This window comes from Arctopsyche grandis, chromosome 10, assembly GCF_051622035.1.
Source record: "Arctopsyche grandis isolate Sample6627 chromosome 10, ASM5162203v2, whole genome shotgun sequence".
Taxonomy (NCBI): domain Eukaryota; kingdom Metazoa; phylum Arthropoda; class Insecta; order Trichoptera; family Hydropsychidae; genus Arctopsyche; species Arctopsyche grandis.
Genome location: NC_135364.1, coordinates 20,306,589 through 20,318,886, shown reverse-complemented (window position 1 = coordinate 20,318,886; position 12,298 = coordinate 20,306,589). Strand labels below are relative to the sequence as shown.

The following is a 12,298-nucleotide window of genomic DNA, read 5'->3' as shown; positions in this document are numbered from 1 at the left end:
TATCTTTTATATTATACACGAAAAGCTTTAGAAAAACATTGTGAAAAATATATTACTAAATGTTTATGGAAAAAGATCTTTCGAAGTATTGACATTTGTTATCTTTGTTTTAAAATCTCAATAAAGAATATTATAGATCAATTCAATTTATATCCATGATAATATTAGGTTACGTATGTATATATATATATATATATATATATATATATATATATATATATATATATATATATATATATATATATATATATGTATATGAACACGTTAATAAATGTATTAGTGTATGTACATACATATGTAGGTATAAAAATAAAATATGTGATTAAAAATTATACTTAATATTTTATTTACCACAAATATTGAATTGATTTCACTTATTTAGTTGTAAGATGTGATTCAGTTACTTGGAAAAATCTCTTTGAGGGGAGCATTCAAAAATATTTTATTGCATATGGAGATTCCAATTTCATTCCAAATTGGTTGAAATACAGGCAATAATTGTTCATAGATGTCCTTCCAATATATAGAAATAAAGTCCTGGGTTAGTTTATCTGTAATTATGTATACAATATAAATTACATATAATTCAACTTATTGAATAATCAAATTAAGTTTTATTTTTCAATGAATTTTATGCAAAACTTACTCAGCATTGGATTATCTGCAAAGACATCTGGTTGAATGAACACCATATTTCCAACCTTGGGGCTCATGAAAAATTTCGTTATACGAACGTAATTTTCGCCATTAGTATTTTCGACTGTACCTGTCATTTTCCAAGTCCATTTCAAGTCGGCTAAAATCCATCCACAATTACTTATAACACATTTTTTTTATTAAAAGTGATCTCATTCTTTGTGAATTAACTTTAATATCTTACTCATCGTATTGTTGAATGCATTTTCAGTTGTGTATAGTGTCGGTTCAAATCCGACATCTGCACGATATGATCCTTCAACGAAAATACGAGGATTTGCCAAGTCTATTTCTAGCAGTATTTGGTCGTCAATGAAGTTCAATCTAACAAAATCACGTAAATATGCATAAATTAAAACAGTTTTACGTATAGAATATATGTAATTAAATGTAATTAAATACCTAACGTCACGGACTTTTGAAGACGAGAAGCCGTATGCTTTTATGTTTTTAATAGAAAATTTGGCGATGAACTAAGGAAACAATACAATAAATAAAAAACATCGTCTTCCGCTTTCGATTTATTATTGTTTTATGATGATTTAAATTAAAATACCTGTTTTTGTCTGTATTCCACCACGTTTTCTTCGAGTTCATAAGGATCTAAAGGCGGGAGATTCAATTCTGGTATACCATTTGCTAAACTTTTCACAATTGAAGATACGCTTTTCTTTAAACACTTTTCTTTGTTCACATCATTTTGGCCACAAATCTTCAAATGTTTGGCTGTTTGTAAAGGAATGATAAAACAATGGTTGATATGAAATATATAAAAATAGATGGGAAATGATGATGCGCTTACGAATGATGGCTCCTTGCACTGCAGCACAGATGGCAATCACTAATAACAACACTCTCATTTTCTCAGGTTTGAAATACGTCTTGTTCGAAACACGCAATTCTTGTGGTTTGAATTTGAGCTGCACATCATATAAAAGCAACTTAAACACAAGGTTAAAGTTTTTTTGCCTGTTTTATTATTCTTGTATTAATATGGAAGTATAGTCTTTATAGCTAATGGAAACAAAATATGTTTTGCTATGTACGTAAGTAGTTTAATTCTGTGTAAGCATTTTTTTCCTACACTACACGCATTTACATATATATAAATATACGCATATGTTTTCATGAGCCGTATAATTCCATGGTCTAATATTATATCGACTGTTTGCAATTAAAAAATTGGTGTTAAGGTTTGGTAAAATTTTTTAAACAAGATTTTTGTATTGATTGAAAATAAGTAGATATACACAGTATGATATATGACAAGCGTAATAATAAGACGCATTGTGAAAAATAGATTGCGAAATACGTTATGTTTACGCTTTTAAATATTTTATTTGCGTTAAAGCTCTCCCTTTCAATGTGCTGAAATAAAAGAATTTTTTCTTTACCTTTGTTTTATTAAGTGCTTTTATTTTTTTAATAACCTACAAACAGGGCTGTGGAGTTGGTTCAAAATTTGACAATTCCAACTCTGAGTTTTACCTTATGTATGCTTCGACTTCGACTTCAACGCCGATTCCGACTCTAACTCTGACTTTATGTAGTAAGATCAAATTTACTCACCAACGTATACAATTGTTAAAATTAATTAAGGAAGGGGACACTTAACGTTGTACAAGTGCAACTAATAAAAATAATATTGATTTTCAAAATATGAATAATTAAAATAATGTAAAAATCACTAAAAAATAGGTATGAATAAAATGTAAGTATGAATACAAAAAAATGTGTATGAATATACAAAAAAATACATTTAATAAAAAAATGAGCTTAAAAATGATATAAAAATATATATATGAGACAGAGGAAACTCTGTTAATATATATGAGACAAGTTCATCAAAATACGTGCAATTCAACGATTTTATTTATATTGTAATTTAAATTCATGATTTTTATAAATAAATTATAAAATTTTAGTGGATTCACTTCAATAATATTGGATACTCTAATTGACACATATCATAATACTATTCATTTAAGGAAATAATAAAAAGGAGTCGACTCAGAATCCGACTCCGCGACTCCGATTCCACATCCCTGCCTACAACCTTAAAGGTAACCGGATAAATGCACTCAAGAAAGCCGCACTCTGGAGACATCCAAAACATTCTAAAATGTTCAAAAAAAACTAATAGAATTCACCTAAAAAGTGTCAAGGGGTATGTTATCCGAGGGTGATAACTAGAGGTAGGATAGCCAAGGGGGCGCTCATTGTTCCATTTTTGTAAATCCTTTGTAAAAAAGGTTCGGCAAACCTTTAACAATGCATTTACAAAATTTGAACAATACGCGGCACGCTCTGGGTCCGGGCTTTAGTGATATCTCTTTTTGTAAAGTTCTATTGAGTAATTTCTTCTTGAGCGGCTTTGAAAATTAGGATTTCTCAAAATTGCGCCACTATTCAGTACAATTCAGTGCATTCTTCCGGGAACTAACCTTAATAGCCAAGCTGTTTAGGGAAAAATAAAAGTTACTTTTATTTTTAATGTTATTTATTATTATATTAAGATAATTCTAATATACATAATTATACATTTTTGACAAAAGTTCCGAATTGAATCGATTTTTTATTTAGTTATTTGGAAAAATCTCATTGAGGGGAATATTCAAAAATATCTTGTTGCTTATGGAAGCTCCAATTTTATTCCAGACTGGTTTAACAATCGGCAAAAGTTCCGTATAAATAGTCCTCCAATATGCAGAAATAAAATCTTGGGCCAACATATCTAAAAATACCCGAATAAAGTACCCGATATATAAACAAATTCATGGACTTCATATCATGTTAAGCTTTATAGAATTTTTATGCAAAACTTACTGAGAGTAGGATTGTCTCCAAAGACATTTGGTTGAAGGAATACCATATTGCCAACCTTGGGGCTCATGTCAAATTTCGTTATACGAACGTAATTTTCACCTTTGATATTCTCAACTTTACCTTCGATTTTCCAAGTCCATTTCAAATCGGCTAAAATCAATCCACAATTATTTAAAACACATATTTTATTCAAAATTATCTCATTCCATGGGAATTAGCATTCATATCTTACTCATCGTATTGTTGAATGCATTTTCGGTTGTGTAGAGTGTTGGTTCAAATCCGACATCTCCACGATATGATCCTTCAACGAAAATGCGAGGATTTGTTACGTCTATTTCTAACAGCATTTGGTCATCAACGAAGTTTATTCTAAAAATCAGATCAACATTATTTATCTTTTTAATAATTTCATGAACAAAGCAACGGACTGGAACGTTTATAAAGTACATCAACAGAAAACACGTTGGCAAACTAAATATATTTTATACCACTCATACATATGTAATTCAGTTTAATAAATACATACCTAGCACTGTGAATTTTAGAAGACGAGAGGCCGTGCGCTTTTATATTTTTAGTTGCAAATTTGGCGACGAACTTTAAAAAAAATATATATTTTCAACCTCTTTCGATTTATTAATATTTCAAAAATGAATAGTAATATTTTAAATTTACCTTGTCTTGTTTGTAGTCCAATACGGTGTCGGATAACTCGTAAGGATCTAAAGATGGGATGTTCAATTCTGGTATACCGTCCGCCATATTTTTCAACGACAAAGATATGCTACTTCTCAGGCACTTGTTCAGCTCATTTCGACCACATATCTTCAACTTTTCAGCTGTTTATGATGAAAAAATAAAACATTGATACTGGCCGATTTTAAATGGCGGTAATTTGTCAGCTATTATTTTTTACAGTTGATGTAAAAAATCTCAAGTATGTACATACATACTACAGAGTTCAATTCGTAAAAATAAAATAAAATATGTAAAGATACTGAATATTAAAATTAGTTCGATTAAAAGTCAATGATTTACATGTGTTATTTAACTAGGCATTTTATTCGGTGAAAAACTTATATTTATTCCTCATATTGATTATGTCACTAAAAGCTCTTCAAAAATCCTAGGCTTTGTTATAAGAAATTCAATTCATTTTAACAATATTAACACAATTAAATTATTATTTTTCTCATTGGTAAGGAATCGACTTGAATACAATTCACCAATATGGTCCCCTAATTCACAGGTACATAGTAATTCCATTGAGAGGATTCAGAATAGATTTATTAGATTCATTAATTATATTTTTTTTACAAAATCTGACCCTGTCACTAACAAGTATATTAAATTGAATATGATCAAACTTTGTGACAGGAGTATAATCAATGATTTATTATGTCTGTTTGGTGTACTCAGCGGAGTTATGGACTGTAGTGAATTAGTGGACCTCATAAATTTTCATACACTGGGGAGGTTTACCAGATGCAACTATTTATTCCACATCAAAAATTATATCCACTAGTTATAACAAAAATTCAACGTTATCCCGACTTCATAAACTGGGAAACGAATTTAGCCAATTTGATTTTTTTAATATTAGTAAACATAATTTAAAAAAATTGTTGCATCATCATCTTTCTGATTTATTCAAATGCTAAATGCATTTTATTTTATTGTTTTAATTCATTCATTTATTTATTCAAATAGTTTTAAAACTCATATTTTTTCTTTTCTTTTCTTATATGAATATTGTGTTTTTTGTTTGTTTTATTGTTTGTTTATATACCACATACATACATTATAGGAACAAAAATGGAAAAAAAATCTATTTGACATTTGTTTATTCTTAAAATCGCCGTCAGTGTCGCAGTTTAGAAAAATGTGCTGGTGGTGCTGATGAAAGTGGTGGACAAAAAAATAGCTTTGTGACCATTCTTGGTAATTTGTGTTTATTTATTTAACTAATGAATATTTAATTTTCAATCACAGTGTTTATTTTCAAGATCATAATCGTCTATTTAATTGTTTCCGTCCTTCATGTTTATGCAATATGTTGTTAGCAATTGGTATAATTAAAAATTGTAAATATTATGATGTACTTACGAATGACGACTCCTTGCACCACGGCGCAAATGGCAGTTGCAAATAGTAAAATAAATACTTTCATTTTCAGCTCTATGTTTGAGGTACGTCTTACTTTGAATTTGTTCGCCTTGCAACTGGTTGCTGGGGTTGGATTTTATAGTTTTAAATGAATGCTAAGTCGAGGTCACATTTTTTATTTTGTATTTTTCTTATAATCGTGATATGGCATTTTAGTCTCTCTGAATAGTGAAAATAAGATTGTCTTTGCTATGAATACATGTTCTTCTTCTTACAACCTTCTTCAAATCCTCTGATTAAATGCACTATTTATAATGTATTATATGGATTAGCATATTACACATTGTCTTGTGTTATTATTACGTTATTATTTTATTGTTTTTTTTTCTTGGTGAGTTCAATTCATGCTCAATTCTGGTATGCGAGTTTATGTTAATAATTATATGTACATACGTTTCTTCATTTAATAAAAATAATAAAACTCAATATAATTCTGATTCGTACATACAACAAAAAATCAAAATTGATATCAGGTTAACAGTCGCGATTCAATTTTAGAGGTCATCCAGATGAAAAACACGTTTTTTGACTATCAGGGTGTAATGGTTGGAGATCTTGTAAGCCAAAAACAGTGGAAGCACGTGCCGTGTGCGAAGTGTGCGATGCACACTCGCGCTGCAAAGGAATAGGCGTTTAAAGGGCACCAAAAAATATGAAATAAATTTTCACAAAAAATATGTATGTGTCGTAACAGCGCGCCTACTGATCGTCTGTATTAACATTTTACCGTTAGGTTAGTTTAATATATTAATTAGTTACAGCTGGGAAAAATCATTATATTCACTAAATCGTTCGTTCACTTTTTCTCAACATTATCCGTCCAAATTAGGACACAATGCGCTCGAAAAAACGCAAGGCGTTCACAGACACGCAAAACGATTACCGCGGATTACGGATTACGGACGTAAAAAGCACCAGGTGATGTTCCTCCTCGTATATTTTGCGTGACCATATTCTTCTGTTAGTGCCTTGCATGTTTGTGTTCGTCTGCAATGAAAGATTAAATTTGGTGAAATAAACTTTCGGACTTTTAAAACTTCTGGACCTAAGAAAACCCAATAAATCTGAAAATTCACAGAGCGGGGCATTACTTAAAATTATTAAAAATTCCTAAATAAAATTTTTCATATTTTCTCGATGCTTCGATGCTTCACCCTGAAAGTTTCCATTCATGGGTGGATCGTGGTTGAAGAGACATACCTACTGATTTTAAATCGGGTCAATCTTTTTGAAATCAGTTTGCATAAATTTGAAATGCTTCCGTTTTTTTTTTTCAATGTTATTAATATTTTTTTCCAGGGTTTCTCATCATACATACATCGTTAATATCATTATGCTAAATATATGTATGTATCTATGAACATATATGTATGTGTACAATATGCACATCGCAAATCATAAATCATGTAGTATGTACATATGTATTAGTACGCAATATATAGTATGCATTATATAGTACGCAAATCATATAGTATGCATCTTTTAGTATTCGCCATTTCGTAGTATTTTCATCCATTGTGGATGAAATGTGTTAATATGTGTAAATGTAGAATCAGATGGGTGTATAAATGTATAATAATAAAACAAGCGAAGCAAACAAGCTTTCCTTCAGACACTTCCATATCGATATAGAGCTGAAAATTTAACATAACAACAAAAATTGATTTAACGTATTTTTTTTAATATACATACATATATCCAAAATTAGAAATTAATAATAAATTAACGAATTAAGAATCATTGTACTGTAAAGAATAACAATTTCATTTTCAGAATAGAAGTTTATTAAACTTTTCGTTTGAAATTCAAAATCTTAGTGATTAGACATTATGGTGTACGGTGACCAAACAACTTAACTCATCACAAGAGAACATGTGTATTTTATTTGTTTATTTATTTATTAGAATACATGGGGAAGGCGGCAAAGCCGATAGGCCCACGGGGATACTCAAAATATTAATAAGATAAAAGGCAAAAAAAGTAAATACTATAAAAGAAGGATTTTAAATTAAATTTAAGGATCAATTTATTCGATTTTTACATACCTCCTTTACGTTTCACATGGCTTTCGTGTTATTATTTTTGGAGTCTAAGGGAGTGACCTCTGAGATGAGTGTTTTCATTGAACGTAATAAGTTTGAAAATTCTAATGATTATTTAATATTTTAAAGAATTCGATTAAGTCACCTCTTATTCTTCTCATCTCCAATGTAGTGAGATTCATTCTTTTCAATCTTTAAGAAAGAAAGAATTAATCTTTAATTTATTAATTCAATCATTTATTTTTATTTATTTAATCATTTAATTTTATTTATTTAATCATTTAATTTTATTTATTTAATCATTTAATTTTATTTATTTAATCTTAAATATATTTTATTTATTTATTTATTCTTTTATAAGAAAGCTTTTAAAGTTCAGAAGGAATTTTTGTATATTTATTGCTTATTTTATTTTATTTTATTTTTATTACATTAATTAATCATGATCACTCACCTAACAGATCGCTCCAAAGCGACGAGTGTGCTAAACAGATAAACAAAAAAAAAAAAAAATATATATATATATATATATATATATATATATATATATATATATATATATATATATATATATATATTTATACATTTGTATTGCATACTATTTCAAACTTTCTGTGTTTTGTCTTTAGTGGTCTACTGTGTGAACCGTGAATGTGTTCAGTTGTTGTGCCTTCAATAGTCGTGTGTTCTCTTGTCATGCTTTTTATGGAACCTTCTTGATTTTATCATATTATATATGTAGGATTCCTGGGTATAGGGAGGATTGCAGGAGAGAGACAATTAAAAGATGATCTTTATTAATGATCCACGTATATTGAAGTATAACGTATACACTCGATGCGTTACGCATCCGGTCAGCGGCACAACCGCTACTCTGATACTCTCGACCAATCACAGTTCAGCCGGTCTCTGGGGTACCAACTTTTAATAACTATAACACTCACGTACAACAACCGTTCAACATCACTCACATTATCATACATCAATTATAATCATTTCGATTAATTCCTACATATATATATATATCAAAAAAACTCGAGGAAAAATAAATAAGTTGGCATACAATTGACATTATTTTTTTTTTACTGAAACAAAGTGTGAAATTGCGCCCATTAAAGTTTTTAAATTATTCAGGGTATAAATATAGTTATCAATATTTGCCATACAATACAAGGTGTAGATAAATTATAGATCTCTAATCGTCTTCAATATAACAGCATTGCTCAATAATCTGTTGATCGTTTGCAAATTTCATAAAAATTGAAATATTAATACTTTTTTGAGCTTCGTTTTAGAGCTCGTTATGTTAATTTTTTATAACAGCATTATAAAATATATACATTCGCATGCGAAATGAAATAAATTATTTAAATGTGATGTCAAAAATACGTAATGAAATTAATTATTTAAATGTGATGTCAAAAATGCGTAATTTGACCATATTTGAATATATGTACAACATAAGAGGATATAATACAGTTTTTTTACTTCAAATTCGTCATTTTACAAATCAAATTTGTCGTTTTACAAATCGAATTCGTCGTTTTACAAATCAAATTCGTCATGTTGCAGATCAAATTAAACAATTGAATATTTTTATAAAAAAAAAAATGAGAATTCGTTTTTAATCTGAATCCAATTGAAGAGGTTTTTTTCAAAAATTAAAATTTTTTGCTAGGAATTTGCTGGTGGATCCATCAAATCATCTAGATTTGGTAGACGTAATAAATCAGTCTGTTGCTACTGTTACTTCTGCAAATTGTAATAAATATTATATGGATATGTACATACATATATGAAATTGCCTGCAGCTGCAGCAAATGAACATTTATAAATTATAAATAATACATTCTATATGTATAATATATTCTCTATGGGTGACCGTCACCGCACCGAATGTTAAATAGTCGAAAATGTTCGTTTACCATGCATACATATGAAAAACGGTTAGTATATATATCAGTGGCATGCGGTAAAAGTCTCTCTCCCCTCCATCGTACATCCTCACTTAATTTGCGCGAGCAGGATACAACAGGAACAAGAGGAACAGGCTTTTCCTCCCGTATTCTGCGCGCGTACATTAAACAAGGCTGTGTGACAAAAAGAGATAATTTCACCGCATGCCACTGATATATATTATATATACATAGTACCGTTTACCATGTACCCTTTTTTTATCTTTCGACTTATGATCTTTCGATTTTTGATGTTTGCCTTCCGATATTTGCTTTTTTGTGCTTTTCACTTTTGGTCCCGTGAGGTAGACCCCTAGAACCACATACATATCTACAACTGCAGAACTACAATGTATAATATTTGGAACTGTTCAAGTTATACAAATGCAGGTTTGATTTTTCATTAATTCCGTTACAAAGCTTACGGTGAGATTCACCTATTTAATTAATGTATCAACTTCTTGAAGAGAAAAAAAGAGGGCAAGATGTCATTAACCGTTCGATTCACGCTGAACGGCAAATATCGCTCTTATACTCGTTCATAATACGGGTCATTAATTGAAACTCCTTTGCTGATGCTTTCGCGTCATTGTCTGATAAAAATTCACGATCTGGAACACGGCGATTATTTATAAGCTCGATCGAACAGATCTACTGACATAGTGCGGAGCTTATTTCACAACGAGAGGACCGTGTCTGTCGAAAATGAGGGTTCTGTTTGTGCTGATGTGTACTTGGATGACGATCGTAGCCGTTCAAATTCGTAAGTTTTTTAAATTTTTACTCATTTTATTATATTGCAAGTATATTTATTTAAATTTAAATACTAAATTTTGGTTTAGCTGAAGTATTGAAACTTTGTGCCCGTGATGATAACAACTTCAATGCTTGCCTGAAGAATAATATTCAATCAGCTATTAAAGATTTGAATAAAGGATTGCCCGAATTCAATATGAAACCACTGGATCCATACCTGTTGAAGGAAATGAAAATAGAGTACAAAAATGGATGGGTATTTATTTATATTAATAATAAGTAAAATTAAAATTAAATTTTCATTACTATACATATTAGCCAGCAGTTTGGCTTAGTGATAGCGTATATATTTAGCATCACTGAGGTCATAGGTTCGTGTCCTCGCCACTGCTGGTTAGATTTGGGGGTTTTGTGACTCCAAATCGATCGTTTCTCTATCAGAGTTTGCCAATTTTATCTGATCATTGATGAAACGGTTCCTGAAAATTGGTATTAAAAAATCTAATCCTGTTGTCACAAAAATCTGCCTGTGTATAATTTGTATTAATTATACACAGTAATCTGAAATCCATAGATGTCACTATGATTATTATTTCTGATTAATTGTTATATTCTATATATTATGATTCTATATGTATGTATTACTGTATTTCTGATTTCTGATTGTTTATGTATTTCATTAACGTACACCCGTCGCATTGGAGCAAATCTGTAATGGCGAGTGTGTATTGATTTGTGACAATAAATAAAATAAATATAATATAACAATTAATATACATTTGTAAATGAAGAAAAAAATAAGTAGGCGCATAATAACTATTGTATAATTTGAATAATTACACAGTCAGCGCAAAATTAATTATAGTTTTTTTTTCTCAATTCAAAATATTATTCAATGCGTAGTTGCGGATGTTACAAAGTTGAAGGCCTCTTACTATAAGTGATTATTAGTATTTAATTTGGGCAAAATTAACGTACATATGCACATATGTATGTACATATTATACATATGCATGTATACAGGGCCATAAAGAGAAAATCTAGACCCCGGTGCAAATTTGAAAATCCGACCCCCCCCTTAACACATTTTAGTAAAAAAAAAATTTTCAAAAAAAGTAAAAATGATACATGTTCATTATGGGTTAAAATAATCAAAATAAAATAAAATAAAAACAGTTGAATAATAAAATTTAATTCGTAAACGTCAAATATTATTAATTTAAAAACTAACTTAGATTTGAAATATTCTAAATCCAGTCTACCGTTTGCAATTATATAGCAAAATGTTTGAATAACGTATTTTCCTAAAGTCGAAAGACAAACGGATACTTAAATCAATCATTTATTAGTATATTTCTGTTGAATTATTCTAGGAATAGCACGTGCATCACATTTGCAATTTTAAGTTAAAAGTTTCATATCAAATTTGCAAATAGGTAAATGTGAAAGATTTTATCTTTATTATCGATGTAAAAATGCACTCATCTCGTACTGTCCGCTTGTTACTTGCTTGAATCGGCCAAGGGTTATTTTACTAATTTGTTACTAAAACTGACCATTTGGAACACCAGAACAGATCTTTCCCTAAATTTTACTATGCCATAAGTAGGTAAAATCCGTTACTCAAAAACAGTTATACCATTTTGCTCAGTGTCCAGAAAACCCTAAGAGTATAAAGGCCAAATAATGCTTTTATACTTTTGCTAAAAATGTACATATTATTAGCGGGGGCCCTGGGCCCCCTTTGAAAGCGGGGCCCGGGTTATTTGCATACCCTTTCCCCCACCTCTCGTCGGCCCTGCATGTATATATTTATAATATGTATATAGTATGCAAGGTTGTAGAATCTGAATT

The 12,298-nt window shown here is 29.7% G+C and overlaps 2 protein-coding genes across 2 annotated transcripts; both read right to left on the bottom strand.

Moving 5' to 3' along the window:
• Positions 1–324: 324 nt before the first annotated feature.
• On the bottom strand, positions 325–2,812 carry LOC143917733 (circadian clock-controlled protein daywake-like). The gene is made up of 7 exons (XM_077439314.1): positions 2,753–2,812; positions 1,499–1,637; positions 1,253–1,422; positions 1,099–1,169; positions 881–1,020; positions 647–796; positions 325–551 (listed from the first exon to the last, which is right to left on the bottom strand). The coding sequence occupies exons 1-7, from the start codon at positions 2,810–2,812 to the stop codon at positions 397–399; spliced, it is 885 nt and encodes a 294-aa protein (XP_077295440.1). The 3' UTR covers positions 325–396.
• A 376-nt stretch (positions 2,813–3,188) lies between these two features.
• LOC143918065 (uncharacterized) lies at positions 3,189–5,746 on the bottom strand. The gene is made up of 6 exons (XM_077439736.1): positions 5,632–5,746; positions 4,201–4,364; positions 4,052–4,122; positions 3,755–3,894; positions 3,523–3,672; positions 3,189–3,430 (listed from the first exon to the last, which is right to left on the bottom strand). Exons 1-6 carry the CDS (start codon positions 5,693–5,695, stop codon positions 3,276–3,278), a joined length of 744 nt encoding a protein of 247 aa, XP_077295862.1. The 5' UTR covers positions 5,696–5,746; the 3' UTR covers positions 3,189–3,275.
• Positions 5,747–12,298: the final 6,552 nt, after the last annotated feature.

What these genes read in the sequence shown, in the direction of transcription:
- LOC143918065 (XM_077439736.1), bottom strand. Translation starts at nt 5,695, where the DNA reads ATGAAAGTATTTATTTTACTATTTGCAACTGCCATTTGCGCCGTGGTG. An exon ending in GGTGCAAGGAGTCGTCATTC is followed by an intron (nt 4,365 to 5,631) that starts GTAAGTACATCA and finishes CATCATAAACAG; the next exon opens with CTGAAAAGTTGAAGATATGT. An exon ending in TGCATTCAACAATACGATGA is followed by an intron (nt 3,673 to 3,754) that starts GTAAGATATGAA and finishes GATTGATTTTAG; the next exon opens with CCGATTTGAAATGGACTTGG.
- LOC143917733 (XM_077439314.1), bottom strand. Translation starts at nt 2,812, where the DNA reads ATGTTTTGGATGTCTCCAGAGTGCGGCTTTCTTGAGTGCATTTATCCG. An exon ending in TGGAATACAGACAAAAACAG is followed by an intron (nt 1,170 to 1,252) that starts GTATTTTAATTT and finishes TTGTTTCCTTAG; the next exon opens with TTCATCGCCAAATTTTCTAT. An exon ending in TCAAAAGTCCGTGACGTTAG is followed by an intron (nt 1,021 to 1,098) that starts GTATTTAATTAC and finishes TGATTTTGTTAG; the next exon opens with ATTGAACTTCATTGACGACC.